This window comes from Thamnophis sirtalis, unplaced genomic scaffold, assembly GCF_051295495.1.
Source record: "Thamnophis sirtalis isolate CommonGarterSnake01/CBP01778 unplaced genomic scaffold, rThaSir2_p1.2 scaffold_8, whole genome shotgun sequence".
Lineage (NCBI taxonomy): Eukaryota > Metazoa > Chordata > Lepidosauria > Squamata > Natricidae > Thamnophis > Thamnophis sirtalis.
In genome coordinates this window covers 58,658,670-58,680,951 of record NW_028261388.1, presented here as the reverse complement: position 1 = coordinate 58,680,951, position 22,282 = coordinate 58,658,670, and the positions used below count along the sequence as shown (strand labels likewise).

The 22,282-nt window shown below is 45.8% G+C and overlaps 2 protein-coding genes across 22 annotated transcripts in view; both read right to left on the bottom strand.

Annotated features, from left to right (window-relative positions):
• CASK (calcium/calmodulin dependent serine protein kinase) overlaps window positions 1–22,282 on the bottom strand; it is a 333,687-nt gene that overhangs the window by 271,698 nt on the left and 39,707 nt on the right. The window lies entirely within an intron of this gene.
• Window positions 9,273–19,648, bottom strand: LOC148044430 (uncharacterized). The gene is made up of 3 exons (XM_087721999.1): window positions 18,925–19,648; window positions 9,872–9,978; window positions 9,273–9,346 (listed from the first exon to the last, which is right to left on the bottom strand). Exons 1-3 carry the CDS (start codon window positions 19,644–19,646, stop codon window positions 9,273–9,275), a joined length of 903 nt encoding a protein of 300 aa, XP_087578125.1. The 5' UTR covers window positions 19,647–19,648.

The following is a 22,282-nucleotide window of genomic DNA, read 5'->3' as shown; positions in this document are numbered from 1 at the left end:
GGGTGAGACCTTGCATTGACTCAGGCCAATGGCTATACCTCTACATGTAGCTGATGATATAAGCCTTCTGATGCTTTTAGGTAGGAGGTTCAAATCATCGAGATCCTCCTCTGTAGGCCTCTGCAAAGGGGGCCCTTGGGGAGCCAGGCTTGCAGAAGGTAAGTAATCTCTGGGGGTGCCCTCCAAGGGGTCCTCCAACTCATCCATGCGCGCATGAAAGGTGCTCCCCCATTTTTTGCATGCTTTTTTCGCCCTCCCCAGGCTCCAGAGGCTTTATAGGTGCCTGGGTAGGGCGAAAACAGCCCCCCCTGCCCCCCAGGCTCTCTGGAGGCTTCAGGGACCTTCAGGAGGCTTCCCTGAAGCCTCCAGAGGGCTTAAACCGACCATACGAGCAAATCGGAAGTCCATTCCCAAACTTCTGGTTTGCCCATAGGGCCGTTTTGTTGCGCTCCGGAGGCTTCAGTGAAGCTCCTGAAGCCTCCGGAGGGTCTCGGGGGGGGGGGGTCAGGCTCTTTTCACCCTCCCCAGGCTCCTATAAAGCCTCTGGAGCCTGGGGAGGGCGAAAAATGGCTTTAAAAAAGATTGAACTCAGCTGGCCAGCACGCGCATGCACGCTGGCCAGTTGACAGGGCAACACCTTGCATGCCCTGACAAATGGCTCCACGTGTTAAGATAATGTCGGAAGATATAAGCTGTTCCAAGTAGGGTGGTTTTTTGTAGAATGAGAATGTTCAAGTCTCATAAATTTAGAATTTCCACATAGCAAGGTAGCCTTTTAGGTATTGCTCCAAGGGCACTAATTAAAGTTGGGACAACACATGATTTCTTTTTTCAGTCGCTCAACTTCAATTTGCAAGTCCCGGTACTTTGTGATTTTTTTCTTGCTGCTTATCTTCAATTTGTGCATCACCAGGTATTGCAATGTCAATGAACCAAATGGTTTTCTTTTCAACTATTGTTATATCTGGTGTGTTGTGGGCCAAGTGCCTGTCAGTCTGAATTCTGAAATCCCACAAGATCTTTTTCATTCTCTAGAATCTTCTCAACCTGATGTTTCCAGTGGTTTTTGCTGTACTCAAATCCAAACTTCTGACAGAGTTTTCAGTGAATGATTTTAGCAACTCAGTCATGGCATTATTGGTAGTCAGTTTTGCTGCACCCACTGATCAAATGGTCGACTGTCTCATCTTTTTCATCCAGAGGTGGCATTTGTGGTAACATACTGAATTTTTGCCTTCATGCAATTTGTGGCTAAGGCTTGTTCTTGAGCTGCCAAAATAAAGCCTTCTGTTTCTTTTTTCAGTACTCCTGATCTTAACCAGTTCCAAATTAGCTTTTGGTCAGCTTTGCCTTCAATACTTTTCAAGTATTGGCCATGCATAGCTTTGTTTTTCACATTTTCAGCTCACTTCTCAATTATTTATTTCTTGTATTCAGCTTTCGACTTGGTTGTCTTCAAAAAGTCTTCTTTATTTACTTCCTTAATCATTGGTTCTTCACTTTTCTGGATGTAGTCATTCAAGCTGTGTCTTTAGTCTTCCACAGTCTGCTTTACTTATATGAGTCCTCGACCACCCTTTGCTCTTGGTAGATATAATCTGTCCACAACACTTTTAGAGTACAAGGCATGATTCATTGTCATAATCTTCCTTGTTTTTCTGTCCAAATAGTCCAACTCCATCTGGATCCAGTCAATGATTCCTGCAGAATATCGAATCACAGGTATAGCCTAGGTGTTTATTGCTTTTATTATATTTCCTCCACTCAATTTAATATCTTGCAGATTCTTCTAATGTACTTGGCTGAAGTTGATTCCTTGACTTTATTATGCATTAAGTCAGAGGCCTCTAAAATTCCCAAGTACTTGTAACCTTCTTCTGGTTTTACTACCTTCATCATTTCTTCATTCTCAAGTTCTATTGCATCATCTTCTATGACCTTGCCTGCTTTGATTGCTATTGTTGCACATTTGTCAATTCCAAACTGCATGCCAATGTCTTAGCTAAATTCTTTTGTGCTTTCAATTAATGAATTCAGGTCAGCTTTTGTTTTATGAAACAATTTCACATCATCCGTGTACAAAAATGCGAAATTTCCAATCCTTTCTTTGCAAGTTCGTATCCACAGTTCACCTTCTTCAAAATGGTCATCAGTGGTAGCACTGACAGTATAAAAAGTAAGGATGAAAGGGAGTCATCCTGGAAAATGCCTTGTTTAATTACAACTTCACCCAGTTCTTCTCCATTAGCCAAAACCTTTGTTTTCCAGAAGTTCATTGAAATTTCCATGAATTTTTGAATGTTGCTGATGATGCCAAAGATTTTCAAGCATTTCTTGTTCCAGCTGTGGGGAACTGAATCAAATGCTTTCTTATAGTCTATTCAAGCCATGAACCGGTTGGTTGGTTTGTCTTTTCTTTGAATTCTTTAGAATTAGCTTGTCAATCAGCAGTTGGTCCTTTGTTCCTCTTGAATTTTTGCAGCATCCTTTCTGCTCTACAGGAAGCAAGTCATTTCTTTTCAAGTATCCATAAATTTGGTTTGCAATTATGCCAGTAAGAAGCTAGAACTCTGAAACAAGAATTGTATAACTAACTATAACTTTGGAACTGGACATCTTGGAAAACTGTGAATTAGAAGAACTACATTAAATTATAAAAAATATGTAAAATCAAGCCTAAATAGAATTATGAACCCAGGGAAGCAGAGATCTAAAGAAGAATTCAAAGAAGAAGAAGGGGGGCAAGGCAACTAAGGGGGAGAAACAGAGGGAAATAAAAAGCAGACAAAAACCTCCATCAGTCTTGGAAGCGGTATAGGGAAAACAGTAAAAAGTGGTGTCCCAACAAAAGGGAATAAAAAGCAGACAAAAGTGATCTTGAAGGTTGTTAGTGGTATAAGGAAAATTGAACTAGGAGACTATGCCCCAACAAAGAGAAATATAAAATACAGTTGTAAGGGTGGCTGGGGGAAAATTGATGGGAGTGGAGGTGTTCAAACAAAGAAAAGGGAGAAGACAGGAATAGAGAAGTGGGACAAAAGACTTACTAGGAAAAAATCAGATACCTAGGTATGGGAAAATATAAAGCAAGATAAGGGTTTTATTTCTAAATATAATAAAATGGAGGTGTTAACTGGTTGAACATAATAATGGAAAGATAACAAAAAAAGGCCAGAGAGAGGAAGGGGAAGTAAAGTAGAGAAGGATGACAGAGAGAAGAAAGGAGGTAGGGAGGGAGGAGAGAGAGGGGGGAAGAAAGTGATGGATAAGGACAAATATGGTGTATGGAAAGCAGAAGAGCTAATAATTGTGATTCGGGAGTTGATGGTAAGATGAGTTGATGTAGACATTTAATAATACAAAACGATCCTGGCTATGTATGCATGTGATTATGTGTTATGAAAATGAAAAAAGAAGTTTTAAAAAAGAAGCTTGTATGATTTTGGCAAGCAGGTTATTGGCCTATAGTTTCCAGGGTCTTTTCCTCTTTCTTTATCTTTTTGGATCAAAAATGTCCTTCCAGTTGTCATTCATTCATCATTTTCAGGTGTTTTTAAGATCTGTTTCATTTGGGATGCCAATCTTTCGTGCACACTTGTAAGTGCCTTTAGCCAGAAGCCATGTAGCTCATCTGGTCCAGGTGCACTCCAGTTCTTCACTTTCCTTGACTGCCTTTACACCAGTGGGTCTCAATCTTCCTAATGCCGCCACCCTTAAATATGTTGTGTGGTGACCCCCAACCATAAAATTATTTTATATTTTCCCTGTTTTTTCAAAAATATGTGTTTTCCGATGGTCTTAGGCGATCCCTGTGAAAGGGTCGTTCGACCCCCAAAGGGGTCCCAACCCACAGGTTGAGAACCGCTGCTTTACACCATTTCTTGTGTTATTTTCACATCTTCCATTTTATGCACTTTGACAGACTCCTCAGCCTGCTTGATCCATTTTGCATTTCTGCTGTGCTTCTTGTTTGTTCTTCCAGAATTTCAGAGCTTTCTCTTTATCAGGTTTTTAATTTGTTGTTACTCCATCTCCACTTTCTTAGCTCTTGTAAAACTGGTGCTGATTTGCTCTGAATTGTGAGTTTTCCTTGAACTGAATTACTCGATTTTCATATCATTTAATCTTTTCAGCAATGGTGGTAGGAAGGAAGGATCAGGAATGGGGGGGGGGAGAGAAAAGAGACCTATCTTCCTGCTTGGTGGTAGGAAGGAAGAATCAGGGATGGGGGGGGGGGAAAGAGGCCTAATTATTATTTTTATTGCTGCTGTTGTTGCATTAATACCAATGTAATGAATATTATTGTAAACACTTTGGTTATTATTTCCTAAAACTATTTGTCTGATATTCTGAGGTGTTTGGCCCTTCCTAACCTGACCTGAAGAACTTCTTGCTCTTTCTTTTTGCTGATGCATTCCTCTACATTCTTTTCCCTACAGCTGCATTTGTAGTAGGAGGAAGAAACTGCTTTTAGTATTTCATCCTCTTACAGTACATACTTAAAGAGATAAAGACTTTTGTTCTATATGAAAGGAGTTCTTAATGTTTTTTGAATTTATTCATTATTTTAATTAAAAGATTTGGCTATTTCTTGGAGTGTCTTAAGAGTAAATTGCAGAGATACTATCAGGTCCTGGAACTATATTCAGTTTTAACTTTTTAAACTGCCTCTTTGGTCTCATCTTTAATTAAGAAACATTTTTGTTGATTTGTAAAAAAATTAAGTAATATAGTATTAAAATATTCTTTAATCTTTCCCATATCAAATCTTTCCCATATCAATTGTCTAGAGTTGTCTATAATCTGAGACATAATTTCACTAATTGTTATATCATGTTTTCCTTATAAAACATGTTTGATTCCATCCCAAATAAGTTATTTTAGTCATTACATTAGACAATTGGTAATCTTAAAATTGTTTTGCTTTTTGCCTTTTTCAAAATATTTCTGCTTGATAAAATTTAGCTCCTTGTAATAAAACAAGCTGATTCTAATTGTTTCAAATTATTCAACAATAAACTTTATTGTTTTTCATGAATGTTTATTGGATGCTAGGGAGAAAACAAAATTCACATAAAAGCTTTAACTAGCATCTCATACTGAGCCAGAAGTTCATTTACCGTATTTATCGGCGTATAACACGCAGTTTTAAAACTAAAATTGGAAGCTTAAACCCTGCCTGCGTGTTATACGCCGATACTGCGCGTTATACGCCGGGTCCACTGTTCCCTCTAAGGTGCGCGGCCGCGCACATGGCAAGAAACCCCCGCGCAGAGGTTTCTAACTCCCGCGCAGAGGTTTCTTTCAAAGCAAACGTGGGGGAGTCCTTTGCAGGCGGCTAGAACTGGCCGCCCGCAAAGGACCTTCCCAAACTTGTTTCAGCGGCAGCTCTCAGCCTGGCGGCAGCGTCACTCAGACTGTGGAAGGAGGGGGAGGAGGAGGGAACTAAAGAGAGCTTTTACCGAGTCTGCGCCCCACAGCCAGGACTGTCCTTGCGCCCCTCAAGCCGCGTTTCTTCCTGCAAAGCCCTTCGGGCAACCCGAGAGTTCCGCTTGACGCCAGAAGGGCTTTGCAGGAAGAAACGCGGCTGGAGGCGCAAGGACGGTCCTGGCTGTGGGGCGCAGACTCGGTAAAAGCCTCTCTTTGGTTCCCTCCTCCTCCTCCTCCTCCTCCTCCTCCTCCTCCTCCTCCTCCTTCTTTCTGGAGCCCCTTCCTCAAAGATTTGGTACCAAAGCAATGGCGGTGAGGAAGTTGTGTCTTTTGGATTTTGCACTGTTGTCTTTTCAATGGTTCTCAGACTGGTTGAACCTTTAGCAGCTGGGGTGATATTCTTTACTGTTAAGGTTACAATTGGATGTGTTGGACAAATCTTAAAAGATGAAACTTTTATTAAAACGTTTGACTTAACTAAAAACGTCTTCCTTTTTCTTCTTCTTCTTAAATATGATTTATTTATTTATTTTTACTTCAGAAGTTTGATGACCGTTGTACAAACTAATCCAACCTAAATGTAGAGGAGGAGAAGAAGGGGGGGGGGGATTTAAAAAGAGCAGAGGAAAAAGAAAAGAAAGCATGAAGAAAACATAAAGAAAGGGATGGGAGGGAGGGAAGGAAGGAAGGCACTTTATGTTGAAACAGAAAATATTATATAAGGAAGAAAATGGAAATAACTTTTTGCTCAAAGAGGTGTTTTTTCATTTCATATTTGCCTTTTAAGAGGAGTTAATGTTATAATTCATGTTCTAATGTTATAAATTTTAATCCAACATTAAGTTCCGAGCTTCCAAGTCATTCATTTTTAATGAAAAAAATTTTTACTCAAATTTTTGTGTTAAAATGGGGGATGCGTGTTATACGCCGGTGCGTGTTATACACCGATAAATACGGTATTTAGTTTTACATGATCTATGTAATTTAGGAATTGCTACCTCCATGTCTATGAGGCTAGTTGACCATAAATTAGAAACTCAATGCATGTCTTTTTTTGAGTAAGTTTTATGAGGTAAAAAGTAATAGCTATACTTCTCTTCAGGATCTTTACATCTCTACACATCCAGGATACATAACAATTATATATAAGCTAAAATATTTTAAGGGAGTTTACTGGATTTTCTTCACTGGATTTTTCTTTTTTTTCAATTTTTGGATAGAACTTAAAAAGGCTTATGATGAGAGTTGAATTATGATACATTTTCCACTAATGTGAAAATAGCAGGTATGGCACAATTGCTGATAGCTTTGATGGTGATTCCGTTTTTAAAATTGTATTTAGCAATTTTCTCACTATTTGGCTGTATTACTAAAACATTTTTAATTTGTCCATGCTTATGATTGGTCACAGTCAGCCAGGTGTGTAGATTTGATTTGAAAATTTTTGGCACTTCCCAAGGAACTGGAATAGACAGACATTGTTTAATATTAAAGATAATATTGCAGGATGTAAGTTGGTTTGAATATAGCTGCCTTTTGCAATGAACTGATAGTGATTTTATCTATTACTATTAAGATTGGTCATATATTATCTGTCCCAAAAATGTGAAATCACAGCTGCCAGTTCTTTAGCTACCATTATTGCCATACATGTTGGGTTTTCCCAACAACTAACCCCAACCTATACATGATTCCCCCTTTCTGATATAGATATACAAATAAATGAACAATACAATTATATACTACAGCCAAACATACAAGTCAGTGAGAAAAAAATTTGCTATTCCCAAGAAATACTAAGCGTATTTGTTTTTCCAAAGAACAAAATAATGAGTTCAGAGTCTGTAGTTATCCAGCCAGCACACAAGTAAATAATTCATCAGGATTTATTTATAGAAGAAACTTATTTATATACAATAATATAAAACATGATGCATATATACACTATCCATGCAGCTCTTGCAAAGTGATATAAGTAGCAAGTACAAGGACAAGAAGTAGAAACAAGGAGTAAGGACAAACACACTCTTATATACACAGAACAGTTAAGCTCTGAGCTGTCTGACATGGCTCACAACAAATCCTGTGTCTTAGTCACCAAACAGTTCCCATTGGCTGACTTGTTATTGCTATTCCAGTTAATAAATTCTTATATACTGACACTCTTTATTTCTTCAAAACACTTATCATATTTTTCGAGTATAAGACGCACCTTTTTCCCCCCCAAAAGAGGGTGAAAATCTGGGTGTGTCATACTCCAAATGTTGCATGAGCCATACCTGGTGGGAGAGGGGAGTGAGAGGTATGGTGGCAGTAATGGCAGAAATGGCGGCAATGGATGGCAAAAGGCAGCTGATTGGCGGTATTCTGGAAGGCTGATCCAACTGCCAATCAGAAATGTAAAATTCAAAAGATTCTGGGGAATCGTTTCCTATAAATTGAGGTGAACCTTTAGTTGGGCCCTTAGTCGAGGACCCCTGCCATACCAGACTTCAACTTGCCTGCTCCTAATGTACCACCCCAGATGTCCAGACACCACCTGAGCCGCCCCGCCGCTGCCTTAGGAGCCTGCATCAGTTGCTCCTGAAATTAAAGCCGCTGCTGCCACCCCGCCACTGCCGTCTGAGGACCCCCGCCACTGCCCAAGGAGCACTACTGCTACTGCCGCCACCCCGCCGCTGTCCGAGGAGCCCCATCACGGCTGCCCGAGTAGTCCCGCTGCTACCCGAGGAGCCCCACTGCTGCCGCCACCTCGCCACTATCCGAGGACCCCCGCCGCTGCTGCCACTTCGCTGCTGCCCGAGGAGCCTGCCTGACCTGCTCCCGGACAAAATTAAAGCCGCTGCCGCCATTGCCTCACTGCTGCCCGAGGAGCCTGCCTGACCTGCTCTTTGGCAAAATTAAAGCCGATGCCAGCACTGCTTCCCAAGGAGCCTGCCTGACGTGTTCCCGGGCAAAATTAAAGCCACCGCCACCACTACCCTGCCGCTGCCCGGAGAAGCCTCTGCCTCATCTGCTTCCCTGATGACGCCCCAGCCAATGCTGCCTGGAGAAGCCTGTCACCTGCTCCTGAAACACCTCACAGGTAAACACTGGTCAGGGGTGGCAAGGGTCTTCAAACGTGACAGCTGTAAAACTTATGGACTTTACCGGTAAGTTCCAGAATTCCTGAGGTAATGTGACTGGAGAAAGAATTCTGGGTGTTTAAGTCCATAGGTCTTAGATCTGTCACATTTGAAGACCATGAGTTACGTAGGGTTAAGGTTAGCACATTTATAATCGGTTAGGCTTAGGGTTAAGGCAGCACATTTGTAATGGGTTAGGCTTAGGGTTAAGGTCAGCACATTTGTAATGGTTAGGCTTAGGGTTAAGGTCAGCACATTTGTAATGGGTTTAAGGCTTATTGCCTGTTTGCAGATTGAGGTTAGGGTTAGGGCTAAGGCTTATTGTTTGGGGGGGTGTAATGATCTAATGTGTGGGTATGAATGTGGTTTCAGCTACAGTGCATTGTATTGTTATAAATGATACATTATTGTTCTTTCTTGCAGAAAAATGTCAAAGCCAAAAAGGCAGGAATATACAATCTGTTTCAAGCTGGAAGTCATGAAATATGCTGAGGAACATAGAAAGAGAGCAGTGGAGAAACATTTTGGACCACCTCCAACTGAAAAGATGATGAGTGTGGAAGAAACAGGTGGATAAGCTGCAAAACACAACTTTCGTGGGCTTCCTGCAAAGTGGCCACAGTTAGAGGAGGAAATGAGAGATTGGATCACAGGTCAACGGAACAGTGGCTTCGCAGTGAGGTATGAAGCCAAATGCATTGCTACACAGAAAGGCATTCAGGGTTTTACTGGATCACCATTGGGGTGTTTCAGATTTATGAGGTGATATGGCCTTGCTATGCACACCAAAACTAGAATTACGCAAAGAATGCCAAAAGAGTATGAGGCCAAGATTCTTTCTTTTCATACTTTTGTGATAGACAATAGGAGGAGAAATAAATTTGAGATTGGCCAGATTGGGAATATGGATGAAGTCCCGCTAACTTTTGATGTGCCATCAAATAGGACTGTTGATGTCAACAGTGTCAAAAGCATAACTGTGAAAACTACAGGACATGAGAAGACACATTACACAGTTGTATTGTCCTGCTGTGCAGATGGCACCAAACTGGCACCAATGTTAATATTCAAAAGGAAAACGTTCCCAAAAGAAGTGATTCCAAGAGGTGTTGTTGTGCATGTCCATGAGAAAGGATAGATGGATGAACATGGCATGGAAGTATGTATTTAAAAAGTGTGGTCCAAACGTCCTGGAGGGCTTCCGAAAAAACAGCTTTATTAGTGTTTGACCAGTTTAGAGCACGTATTACTGAAAACATTAAGAAAAGATTCAAAGAAGTGAAGACCAATCTAGCTATAATTCCTAAGGGTCTTACCAGCCAGTTGCAACCTCTTGATGTTTCCATCAACAAGCCATTCAAAGTCTAAATTCGAGAAAAGTGGAACAAACGGATGGCTGCTGGTAATCATGATCTGACACTCTCTAGACTAATGAGGAGGCCCACTATCACTCAAGTTTGTGAATGGGTGAAAAACCATACAACCCAATGAAGGATGAAACTGTTACACAATTCTTCAAAAAATGTGGCATTAGCAATGCCTTAGATGGAGCTGAAAGATGATATCATTTATGAAGGTATCGAAGAAAGTGATTGTGAGCAACTGAGCTTCCTAAACTCTGACACCAGCGACAATGATGAGTTCTTGGGGTTTCCAGAAAATTAGAGGAGTGCTTGAACCTTCAAATCTCTCCTCATTTGTTAATGACAGTGATGATGGTTCTTAATACTGCTGTTGACTTTACATGGTTATAAAAAGTGTACATGATGGTTGTAAAAAGTATACAGGGTTATAAAAAGTATTCACGGTTGTAAAAATTCTGCTATACAGGCATTTTATTAAATAATATATTATTACACTATTTGGTTCAGAATACTTTTTTCCTTGTTTTCCTCCTCTAAAATCTAAGTTCGTCTTATAATCCTGTGCGTCTTATACGCCAAAAAATACAGTAATCTGTGTTTTGAAGTGTTCAAGACTGAAACTAAAAAAATATATTTTAAAGATAGGGCCCAGAGCTTTTTGAACTTTCAAACTCATGCTGGAGCCCATCCTCAGAGAACTTCTCTCTAGCAGAATGTGTGCTTGGGAAATCCCAAACAGCGGCCAGGCAACCAAGTAAGGGGACCGAGCTTCCCCCACCCTGAAGCAGCATGCAGCCTCTCACAGTAATTGAAATTGCAGGAAGATTGTTGGTTGGGCGTGCTTACGATAGAAACAAAGCATAGCCTGTCCCTTTCAAGCGATCAAATGTCACTTGAGAAAAGGGCAATTGGCAGGAAAATGGGGAGGGGAATTTTCCTCCGATCACCAAAAAGGCTCCATCCCAATCCTTCAGTGTTGCATCTTGAGATGTGCATCTATGCTGGGCTTGAGAAAAGGACGATCGGCTGGAAAGAGATGGGGGAAGCTGATTCCAACAGGCTGCATGGCTTTCTGCCTCATCATAGCAGCAGCCTGAGCAACACCTGAGCTCCAGGCCTGGCGGAGTGCAAACCGTGATCGCTTACTGCTCCGGAGACACAAGGTGAGCTGTGGAAGAGAGGGGACCTCAGCTGCGAGGTTGCCTGGCACCATGGGCAGGGCTGAGACTAAATAGAGTGAACTGGAAACATTTCGTGGCACCCAAAGAGACAGAGCTCTCGGTCCACTCTGGCTTAAGTGATCCACGGGCCATAATTAAGGGGCCCAGCAGTCATGAGGTGATTGTGCTCACCAACTCCTGCACTTAAAAAAATTAAGACAACCCCCCCCCCCCCAAGTCCTAGTCATTTTTTCAGGGGTCAAAAAATATATGACCGGATATTATTTTTGGGGAATCACGGTATGCAATGAAAATAGGATTGCATACGCAGGTAGTCTTTGAGATATGACAGGGCACTTAACAAATGTTGAAAGTTATGTAGTTTTGGTGAAACGAATAAAAATTTTATACTGCATTGGTCGTCGCACAGGTTAACAAGGGCCGCGGCGGATGTTGGGGTCCCTGGACATCCGTCGACAAGTGGGCTACAAGTGGACCAGCCAACAAAATGACAAAAATATAGTGCAGATGAAAACCATGCCATAATGGCCTGTTACTACAACTCAGAGCCAGAAAAAAGAGGTTATTTAAAGCGAATGTATGAATTATGGAAAGAACAATATCCAGATTCAAATGTTAGTGAACAACGACTAGCAGATCAAAGGCGATTTATTATACGGAATAAAGTGTTTAGTGAAGTTGAACTTGAGGAAATTCAGGCAAATTGCAAAACCAAAAAAACAATATCACAAGCGGAAATAACTGATATTCAAGACACAACTAAAGACATTATAGTAGAACTCCCAGAAGATCATCTCGGGGAGGAAATAACGCCACCACCACTAGAACCAGTTATCACTGAACCAACTGATGAACTAACTCAAAAACAAAAAGAATTGAAGGATAATATCATGGAGCATTTTCTGCTTAGTGAGGAAAGGCAACGTTTACCATCACTAAAAACTGTGCCTAAGAAAATTTTGGCCCTATCATTAAAATGGTTAATGCAGTATTTTCAACAATTGAATCGGGATCCATCTTGGAAACGAACCAGTTAATGTACAGCGCAGCTGTAATAGTCACTAATGAAATAGGCATTAAAATCAAAGTACCTAGTCACACAACAGAAAAAGCATCAAAGCCAAAGTGGAAAATCCGATTAGAACAAAAAGTCAAAAAATTAAGGGCAGATGCTAGTAACTTAAAGAACATGCATGAGCAATGTTCTTCATCCCTTTATCAAACGGGCAAGAAGATAAGGATATGTTAAGCATATTGACATGAAGCGGAAATACACCAATGAGAGGAGGAGTGGGAAACAGAAGGGAGAAGAAAGATGGGAAGAGAGGGATAGGAGAGAGGGTAAGGGGGAAAGATGAGGAGGATGAGGATAAGGACGAGTGGAATGTAGAGAGAGGAGAAGGAGAAAGGAAGGGGAAGTAGAGTAGGAAAGGATGATGGAGGGAAGATAGAAAGTTGGAGAGAGGTAGAAGAAAGAGGTGTATGGAGAGCAGAAGAGCTATAATGGGTTTTTATTTTTCTGGGCATTGTTGACAAGAGGAACTGATGTAATTATTATTTAATACTATATGATACTGGCTATGTATAGTATACATGTGAGTGTATGTTATGAAAATGGAAATAAAAATTTAAAAAGAAAAAGAGAACATGCATGAGCAACAGCTTAAAAACAACAAAATCATAGATCGGCTAATCAGAAGATATACATTGGATACAAGAAACATCAATGAAGCTGTAGAGATTGTAAAACAGCAGATAACAGCAACAGCTAGAAAAATTGAAAGATATGAGCTACGAATCATCCAATATAAACAAAATCAGCAATTTTGATCAGACCCAACAGCGTTTTTATCAAAGTCTTAATGTGAATAGTGACACCAAAAGTGAAAAACCAGAAAAGCAGGCCACAGTTGAATTCTGGAAAGAATTGTGGGAAAATGCAAAGGACTACAATAAGGAAGCAAAGTGGATACATGTCTCTGAGAAAAGCATTGGCAACAAACAAATGCAAGTATTAGAAATAACAACTGAGATGGTCAAAAATCGAGTAAAAAAGATAAAGAATTGAACATCACCTTTAAAGGACCAATAGGGCGTTGGTAATTACCTGATATGCCTCTTCTCATAGTGGGGGGAGGAGTATCCAGAGTGGGTTGACCTTGTCCTCTCATGATTGGTTTGAGTCAGATAAGCTCTTTGGGCAACGCCCCCTGGCCAGCAGGACTTCCCCATTATTTGACGAAGAGCTCCATCTGACTCGTACCATTCACTCCAGACTCTTAATTCAGTTCTTAGCTTTATCGTCTTCGACATCAATATTTATATAACTTCATGAAACAATGAACATAACATTTAGTCGTACAAACATAGTCAGGGAGGGACTGGATACTCCTCCCCCCACTATGAGAAGAGGCGTATCAGGTAAGTACCAACGCCCTTTCTCCATAGTGAGGGGGGAGGAGTATCCAGAGTGGGACATACCAAAGCCTGCACGTCCCTAGGGAAGGAGACCCCTGAGGCCCCATGTCCCCCCTCATGCCAGTTGAGGCGTGGGCCACGCCCTGTGAACTGCCTGCAACGCCCTGCGGCCAAAGAGGCTTCTGCCGAGGCAAAGGAGTCCAGTTTATAGTTCCTAGCAAAGGGAGAGGGGAAGGCCCACGTGGCTGCCCTACAGATTTCGACCAGGGATGTCTGCGTGACCCAGGCCATGGATGTGGCTGCGCTCTGCCTGGAGTGGGTCGTGATATGATTGGTGTCTGTAAGCCCTGCGATTGGTATGCAGTGGCAATGCAGGTTCGCAACCACCTGACTATTGTAGTGAAAGTCACCTCATTACCCAGGACTTGGTTGGAAGGAGACAAACAAAGCTTCGGATTTCCTGTTTGGCCTGGTTCTCCTGCGGTAATCCACAGAGCCCTCCTTACGCCCAGAGTGTGCCACTTCTCCGACGGGTGAGAAGGGTCTGGACAGAAGTTGAGCAAATCAGTTCCTGGGCTCGATGGAAGCAGGGGCCCATCCTGGGGATAAAGGACAGATCCAGTCGTAACCCCACCCTGTCTTGGTGGAAGACGCAGAGATCCCCCCTGGTGGACAGGGCTTGCAGTTTGTATATCCGCCTGGCGGAGGAGATGGCCCCCAGAAAGGCCACCATAAGAGTCAGGAACTTAAGGGAAACTGTTAGTAAAGGCTCAAAGGAAGCGCCTGTTGGAGCGTCCCCTATCCTGTGTAAGTCCCAGGGAGGTACTTGAACACCGTGTGCGGTTTGGGGTTGAAAGCCCCCCTTGAGGAATTGCCTGACCATAGGATGGTGAGTCAAGCTCTGGCTCCTGCCACACGGGAGAACTGATGAGATGGCTGAAACCTGTCTCCTAATCATTTTAGGAGCTAACCCTCTGTCCCGGCCTGCCTGGAGGAAGTCCAGAATCTGAGGCACTGAGGCCTGGATAGGGTTGTATCCCGGGAAGTTACACCATGAGGCAAAGGCCCGCCACATGGAGCCATAGATACGCTCTGTGGAGGGTGTGCGGGCAGTCTGGATAGTCTGCATCACCCTGGGGGGGAAGGGGTCTTTCCCCAGGATGCTCCACTCAAGAGCCGAGCAGTCAGCTGGAGCCATTGAGGGTTTGGTTGCTCCAGTGACCCCTGGTTGAGGGATATCCTCTCCTGGGGGATTCCCCAGGGCCTCTCCACTGAAAGCGACGGGAGATCTTCAAACCACGGCCTCCCGGGCCAGGATGGCGCCAACCGGATCCCTTCTGCCCGCTCCCGAAGGATTTTCCATATGACCCTGGGGATGAGGGGTAAGGGCGGAAAGGCATACCGACGACCCCTGGGCCAGGGGCTTCGCAGAACGTCCACCCCTTCTGCCCCCTGTGTCTGGTACCTGGAGAACCACCTCGGGAGCTGAGCGTTGAGGGGCGTGGCGAATCAGTCGACCTCCGGGCGTTCGAAGCACTCCGCCAGCTCCTCAAAGATTGCTGGCTGCAGCTTTCGCTCCAAATTGTCCACCTCGGTCCGGCTGAGCCAGTCGGCTCTGATGTTCTCCACCCCTGCTATATGTTCTGCCCTCAGCGAATGCTGTCTAAGATCGTGGGCTATCTGAGGTGCTTCTGCAACTTCTCATAGTCGGACATCCCATTCTGAGTTTGTGGTGGGTTCTGGCCTGGGGACCGGCCTATCTGACCCCTTCTCCCCCAGCCATAAGGGTGTTATGATTCTATGGCTAGGATTAGCGCAGAGATATTCTGAATGTAAGCACAGACGGAGTTCAATGGTCAGCCACTAGAGTGTGTGTGAAGATGAAGTGAGGGAAGCTAAGGCTCACAATAAAGAAAGGCCTGCTGCCAAGGTAAAATAATAATAATAATGATTTTCCAGGGCGATTCACTTTCACCTCTTCTCTTCATCATTGCAATGATCCCACTATCAGTAATCTTTAAAAAAATGAAATTAGGCTACCAAACAGCCAAAGAAGCTGAAAAAATTTCGCATTTACTATATATGGATGATTTGAAACTCTATGGAAAGTCAGAAATAGAAATCCAATCATTGACACACACAGTCCGAGTATTCAGCACCGATATTTCAATGCAGTTTGGCATGGAAAAATGTGCCACTGTATCCATAAAAAGGGGCAAAATCACTGCATGTGAGGGAATTGAAATGCCCAATGGCCAATTAATAAAATGCAAAGAAAATGAAGCCTACAAATACTTAGGCATTCTGCAGTTGGATAACATGAAGCATGTTATCCGACTGCAGGCAAGATTTGTGAAGCACCGAAGCCGAAGGGGATCCTCCCCTGGGGGGGGGAGGAGTTCTCAGGTTGGGGGGGAGGGTTCTTCCTGCAGTCTTGTGGCAGCTGCCTCTGTGATTCATCTAGGAGATAGGCTTGGGGGGGGGGGATTGATCCACCACCTGCCTCTAACCTCCTTAATAAGCCTCCTTTTGGGCTTCCTGGGAGGAGCCTACTGGTGGGGGCAGCAAAAAATCAGCTGCCTCCGAATTCCTGGCTACGTACCTGTTTAGAGGATCTTCCATCTGACGTCTTATCAGGTTTTCTTATCCTTCAGGCAAGAAGGAAAGAATAAGCCTCCTTTTGGCCCTTTGCTGCGTCCCCCGCCCTTGGCTAATGCCTCTGTGATGGTTTCTCACCTTTCAAGGGCTCCACAGAGCCTCCAGTTGTGGTTGTTGCTGGAGGGCTGAGAGCTGGGCTCCTGCCTGGCTCCTCTGAGCTGCTGGGGGCTGCCATCTTCGACCACGTGGTTTCAAGATGCCCCCCCCCCCCCGGCTCCAAATTCAAAAGGCTCCTCTTTGCTGGAGCACATGGAAATGGCTTTTGCCTTTGCAGGCTTGCCTTGCAGCTGCAGCTTGCCTCCCCCTGCCTCCCGCGGCTCTTTCTGAGCCTTTCGGCTCTCACCCTGTCCACTGGTGATAGCTGCCAGCGCAGGCTTTCCAGGGCATTTTAACAACCCCCGTGGCTCAACCCCGGAGGGGAGCAGAGGAGCGCTTCTGCTCCTGAGAAGCCTCTGCATCAAGGGCTGCCTCTAGGAAGCATATATGCCCTCTCCTCCTGCCTGCCCGGCAAGGGTCCTCCCTGAGTGACTCCGTCTCACTCAGTGGCCAGGGCAGCATGCCGCCCCAGGGGGCTTGTGGCAGTCCAGTCCTTGAAGGAGGAGGCTGTGTGCGATGTAGGGAGGCAGGATTTGCCGGGTCCAAGTTTATTTTCCTTAGTCCTTTGTAAATTACTGGAGGTCCAGAGTGGTGCAACCTTTCCTTGAGCGGATGAGTCGAAATAATGGGGAAGTCCTGCTGGCCAGGGGGCGTTGTCCAAAGAGCTTATCTGACTCATCCAATCATGAGAGGGCAAGGTCAACCCACTCTGGATACTCCTCCCCCCTCACTATGGAGAATACATGGTTTCTGGCTCAAATATCTGACCAGTTTACATGCAATATTGGCCAGGCAACTGAATGAAATTTTACAAAAGGGCCAAATTGATGAATGGTTGACAACTGGAAAAACATACTTGATTCAGAAAGATGCAACTAAAGGAACAACAACTGAAAACTACAGACCAATAACATGCTTGCCAACAACCTTCAAATTACTCACAGGCATTATTGCAGATAACATGATGGATTATTTGGAAACAAACAACATCTTGCCTGTAGAGCAAAAAGGCAACAAAAGAAGGAGCAGGGGCACAAAAGATCAGCTCCTAATTGATAAAATGATATTAGAAAATTGTAAGAACAGAAAAACGAACTTGAATATGGGCTGGATTGATTACAAAAAGGCATTTGACTCACTGCCACATAGTTGGATCATAAAATGCTTAGAAACAACTGGCATTAGCAAAAATATTACATCCTTTACTGAAAAGGCGATGAAACAATGGAGAACTGAGTTGGCAGTAGGGAATGAGATCTACGGAATGGTTAATATCAAGCGAGGAATTTTCCAGGGTGATTCCCTTTCACCTCTTCTCTTCAAAATCCCAATGATCCCACTATCAGTAATCTTAAAAAAAATGAAATTAGGCTACCAAACAGCCAAAGAAGCTGAAAAAATTTCACATTTACTATATATGGATGATTTGAAACTCTATGGAAAGTCAGAAATAGAAATCCAATCATTGACAAACACAGTCCGAGTATTCAGCACCGATATTTCAATGCAGTTTGGCATGGAAAAATGCGCCATTGTATCCATAAAAAGGGGCAAAATCACTGCATGTGAGGGAATTGAAATGCCCAATGGCCAACTAATTAAATGCAATGAAAAAGGGCATTGGTACTTACCTGATACGCCTCTTCTCATAGTGGGGGGAGGAGTATCCAGAATGGGTTGACCTTATCCTCTCGTGATTGGATTGAGTCAGATAAGCTCTTTGGGCTCCGCCCCCTGGTACCAGGCATACCCAGTTTTAATGACGAAAAGCTCTCTCCGACTCGTTGCATCATTCACTCCAGACTCTTGATTCAGTTTTTTTCTTTTATTGTCTTCAACTTCAATATTTAAATAACAACATAAACAATGAACATAACACTTAGTCGTACAAACAAGTCAGGGAGAGGCTGGATACTCCTCCCCCCACTATGAGAAGAGGCATATCAGGTAAGTACCAACACCCTTTCTCCATAGTGAGGGGGGAGGAGTATCCAGAATGGGACGTACCAAAGCCTGCACGTCCCTAGGGAGGGAGACCCCTGAGACCCCGCGTCCCCCACTCAGGCCTGTTGAGGCGCGGGTCCTGCTCTGTGAACCGCCTGCAACACCCTGCGGCCGAACGAGGCCTCTGCCGAGGCAAAGGAGTCCAACTTATAGTTCCTAACAAAGGGAGAGGGGGAAGCCCACGTGGCTGCCCTGCAGATTTCGGCCAGGGATGCTTGTGTGGCCCAGGCCGTGGATGTGGCTGCACTCCGCGTGGAGTGGGCTGTGATATGATTTGGTGTCTGTAAACCCTGCAATTGGTACGCAGTGGCAATGCAGGTTCACAACCACCTGCCAATAGTGGTGGAAGTTACTTTGTTACCCAGGGATCCTGGTTGGAAGGAGACAAACAGGGCTTCGGATTTCCTGTTTGGCCTGGTTCTCCTGAGGTAAATCCTCAGAGCCCTCCTAACGTCCAGAGTGTGCCACTTCCTCTCCAATGGGTGAGAAGGGTCTGGACAGAAGTTGGGCAAAATCAGTTCCTGGGCTTGATGGAAGCAGGAGCACACCTTGGGAATGAAGGATGGATCCAGCCGTAACACCACCCGATCTTGGTGGAAGACACAGAGATCCTCCCTGGTGGACAGCGCCTGCAGTTCGGATATCCACCTGGCGGAGGTGATGGCCACCAGGAACGCCACCTTCAGGGTCAGGAACTTAAGGGAAACTGTTTTTAATGGCTCAAACGGAGCGCCCGTTAGAGCGTCCAGTACCCTGTGTAAATCCCAGGAAGGGTACCTGTGTACCGTAGGTGGTCTGAGATTGGAGGCCCCCTTAAGGAATTGCCTGACCATGGGGTGGTGCGTCAAGCTCTGGTTTCTGCCACACAGGAGAACTGATGAGATGGCAGAAACCTGTCTCCTAATTGTGTTAGGAGCTAACCCTCTATCCAGGCCCGCCTGGAGGAAGTCCAGAACCTGTGGCACCGTAGCCTGGATGGGGTTGTACCCCCGGGAGTTGCACCAAGAGTCAAAGGCCCGCCACGTGGAGCTATAGATGCGCTCTGTGGAGGGTCTGCGGGCGGCCTGGATAGTCCTTATCACCCTGGGGGAGAAGAGGTCTTTCCTCAGGATGCTCCGCTCAATTGCCAAGTGGTCAACTGGAGCCATTGAGGATCTGGGTGCTCCAGCGCCCCCTGGCTGAGGGATATCCTCTCCTGGGGGATTCTCCAGGGCCTCTCCACCGACAGAGACTGGAGATCTGCAAACCAAGGCCTCCGGGGCCAATGAGGAGCCAACAGAACCACTTCCGCCCCCTCCTGAAGGATCTTCCGTATGACCCTGGGAATCAGGGGCAAGGGAGGAAAGGCATACAAAAGACCCCTGGGCCATGAGCTCCGCCCCCCCCCCCCCGTGTCCGGTACCTGGAGAAGAACCTCGGGAGCTGAGTGTTGAGGAGAGTGGCGAACAGATCAACCTCCGGGCGCCCGAAGCGCTCGGCCACCTCCTCGAATATCGCAGGCTGTAGCCTCCACTCTGAGTTGTCCACCTCGGCCCGGCTGAGCCAGTCGGCCCTGGTGTTGTCCACCCCCGCTATGTGTTCTGCCCTCAAAGACCGGAGGTTCCTTTCGGCCCACTGACCCAGACGTTTGGCCTCCTTCATGAGGGCCCTTGATCTTGTCCCCCCCTGTCTGTTTATGTGAGCCTTGGTGGTGATATTGTCTGTGAGGACTAATATGTGCTGGCCCCTGACCGAGTTCTGGAACCGTAACAGGGCCAGGCGGACCGCCCTGAGCTCCAACCAGTTTATGTTGTTAGTCCCTTCCGCCTGAGTCCACTGTCCTTGCGCCATTTGAGCCAGCAGATGGGCACCCCACCCGCTCAGACTGGCGTCCGTCGTTACCGTCAAGCTGTCTGGTGTCCAGAAGGTTTCGCCCTTCGTGATCGCTGGGGACGTCCACCAAGTCACGGAGCGGGAGACCTCTACCGGGAGAAGTACCTTGGTCTGCAAACAGCTCGTGCGCCTTCGCTGGAACGGCAAGAGGAACCATTGGAGATCTCTGGTGTGGAGGCAAGCCCACGGGACGATGCCAATGGCGGAGACCATGGTGCCTAGTAGTTTAGACAGAGTGGCTAAGGACACCTTGCGCTTCCTGGCTATCGAGGAGGCTAGCTGTCTAAGCACTATCTGTCTGTCGGGCGACAGGAAGACCATGCCCGCCTGGGTGTCTATTCTGGCTCCTAGGTGAATCAGACTAGTAGAGGGGTGGAGGTGACTCTTGGCTAGGTTCACTGTAAACCCGTGGTCCCTCAGGACTGTCATGGTGACGTCTAGGTCTCGCAGAGCGCCCCTAAAGGAAGATGACTGCAGGAGCAGGTCATCCAGGTAACATTGGATACGCACCGGGACCTGTCTCAGGTGCGCTGCCAGCGCTGCCATTACCTTTGTGAATACCCTCGGGGCCGAAGACAGCCCAAAGGGGAGGGCCCGGTACTGATAGTGGTGTCCTATGTAGCAGAACCTGAGATACCTACGGTGATCCTGGGCAATGGGAATGTGCAGGTAGGCCTCAGTGAGGTCTATAGAAGTGAGAAAGTCTCCTTGTCTAACCCCCTCCAAGATAGAGTGTAGGGAGTGCATCTTGAACCTCCTATAGCAAATGGAACAGTTCAGGTGTTTCAGGTCAAGGATCGCTCTCCAGCCCCCAGAGGCCTTGGGGATGACAAACAGGATGGAATAGTGCCCCTGACCCTGTTGCTCTGGAGGCACTGGCTGGATTGCCCTGATCTCCAACAGGTGTTGGATGGCTTCCTGCATCAGCAGCCTCCGGGTCGGGTTCTTAGAAACCGGACATATCCGGAAGAAGCTCGGGGGACTGGAAAAAAATTCGAGTGAAAGGCCATGCCTGATGGTCTTCTGCACCCATCTGTCAGAGGAGGTGAGGTCCCAGCGGTCAGCGAAGTGCACTAAGCACCCCCCAATGGGGAGAACGCTGGGCCTAACTTTAGTTTCTGCGGAAGGAGCGCCCCCCTCCGCCTCCTCGAAAGGGCCGCTTCTGCTGCCTGCCTCTTTGCTGTCTGTCCGGGTACCTCTGTCTAGCAGGAAATCCCCCCTGATACTGCCTGCTTCCAGAAAAACCTGCCTCTGACCCCCTAAGGGAGTCCTGACCCCGAAAGAAGGAACCAGAGTTCTGACCCCGGGAGTAGGAGCGTCTGGGGTATGGAGTCGACCTGAAGCTGCCTTTCTTCTGGGCAGTGGCGAGGACCTTCCTCTTGTCCTTGTTCTCAATCAGGAACCGGTCCAGAGCCGAGCCAAAGAGGGAGTCCCCTGTGAAGGGGGCCGAAGCCAGGCGCCACTTGTGACGAACCTCCGCCTGCCACTGTCGAAGCCACAGCAGCCTGCGTGATGCCACCGACGATGCGATCGCCCTGGAAACAAATCTGGCTGCAGCCAGGGTGGCATCCGATGAGAACTGGATGGCCGCTGCCAGCCTGTTGATGCTATGGGGCCTTGCAGCCACAGCAAGGAAGATCTGATGATGAAGAAGGCTGTGGTGGATGCTTTCACAGCCCAGGCCGCTGCTAGATGACCCCTCTGCAAGGTGAGATCTGCCTTCTTGTCCTCCGCCTTCAAGGCATCCTCTGGCTCCCCAGGCATGTTGGTGGATGTATGAAGAGCCACGACTGGATCATCTATGGCGGGCTGTGCAAGTAGCTTAGCCAACTCTTGGTCCACATTGAAGAACACCCTGTCTGAAGAGGAGGGTGAGGGACCAGTTGTAGGAGATGCCCATTAGCGCCTTATCAGGTTGAGGAAGGGCTTGGGCGTAGGAACAGTGTCTGCCTCGATGGCCTGCTCATCAAAGATGTTCTCCGCTGAGAAGCCCTGGTGTTGGGGTGTGGCCTCCGCTGCTCTGTTGCCTAGCTTGACTGTTGCCTTGGCCTTGAAGAGCAGGGACTTAAACAGTGAGGGCTGGAACAACCTGGTGAATGTAGGTTTAGGAGGAGGCATGCCTTCATCCTCTGAA

Bases quoted from the DNA above. Each gene is read 5' to 3' on its own strand.
- LOC148044430 (XM_087721999.1), bottom strand. From the start codon at position 19,646: ATGGCCCAGGGGTCTTTTGTATGCCTTTCCTCCCTTGCCCCTGATTCC. The intron at 9,979-18,924 runs GTGGATATCCGA...TCATTAGTCTAG, and splicing joins GTGGCCATCACCTCCGCCAG to AGAGTGTCAGATCATGATTA. The intron at 9,347-9,871 runs GTAAGACCCTTA...GCGTAATTCTAG, and splicing joins CAAGAGGTTGCAACTGGCTG to TTTTGGTGTGCATAGCAAGG.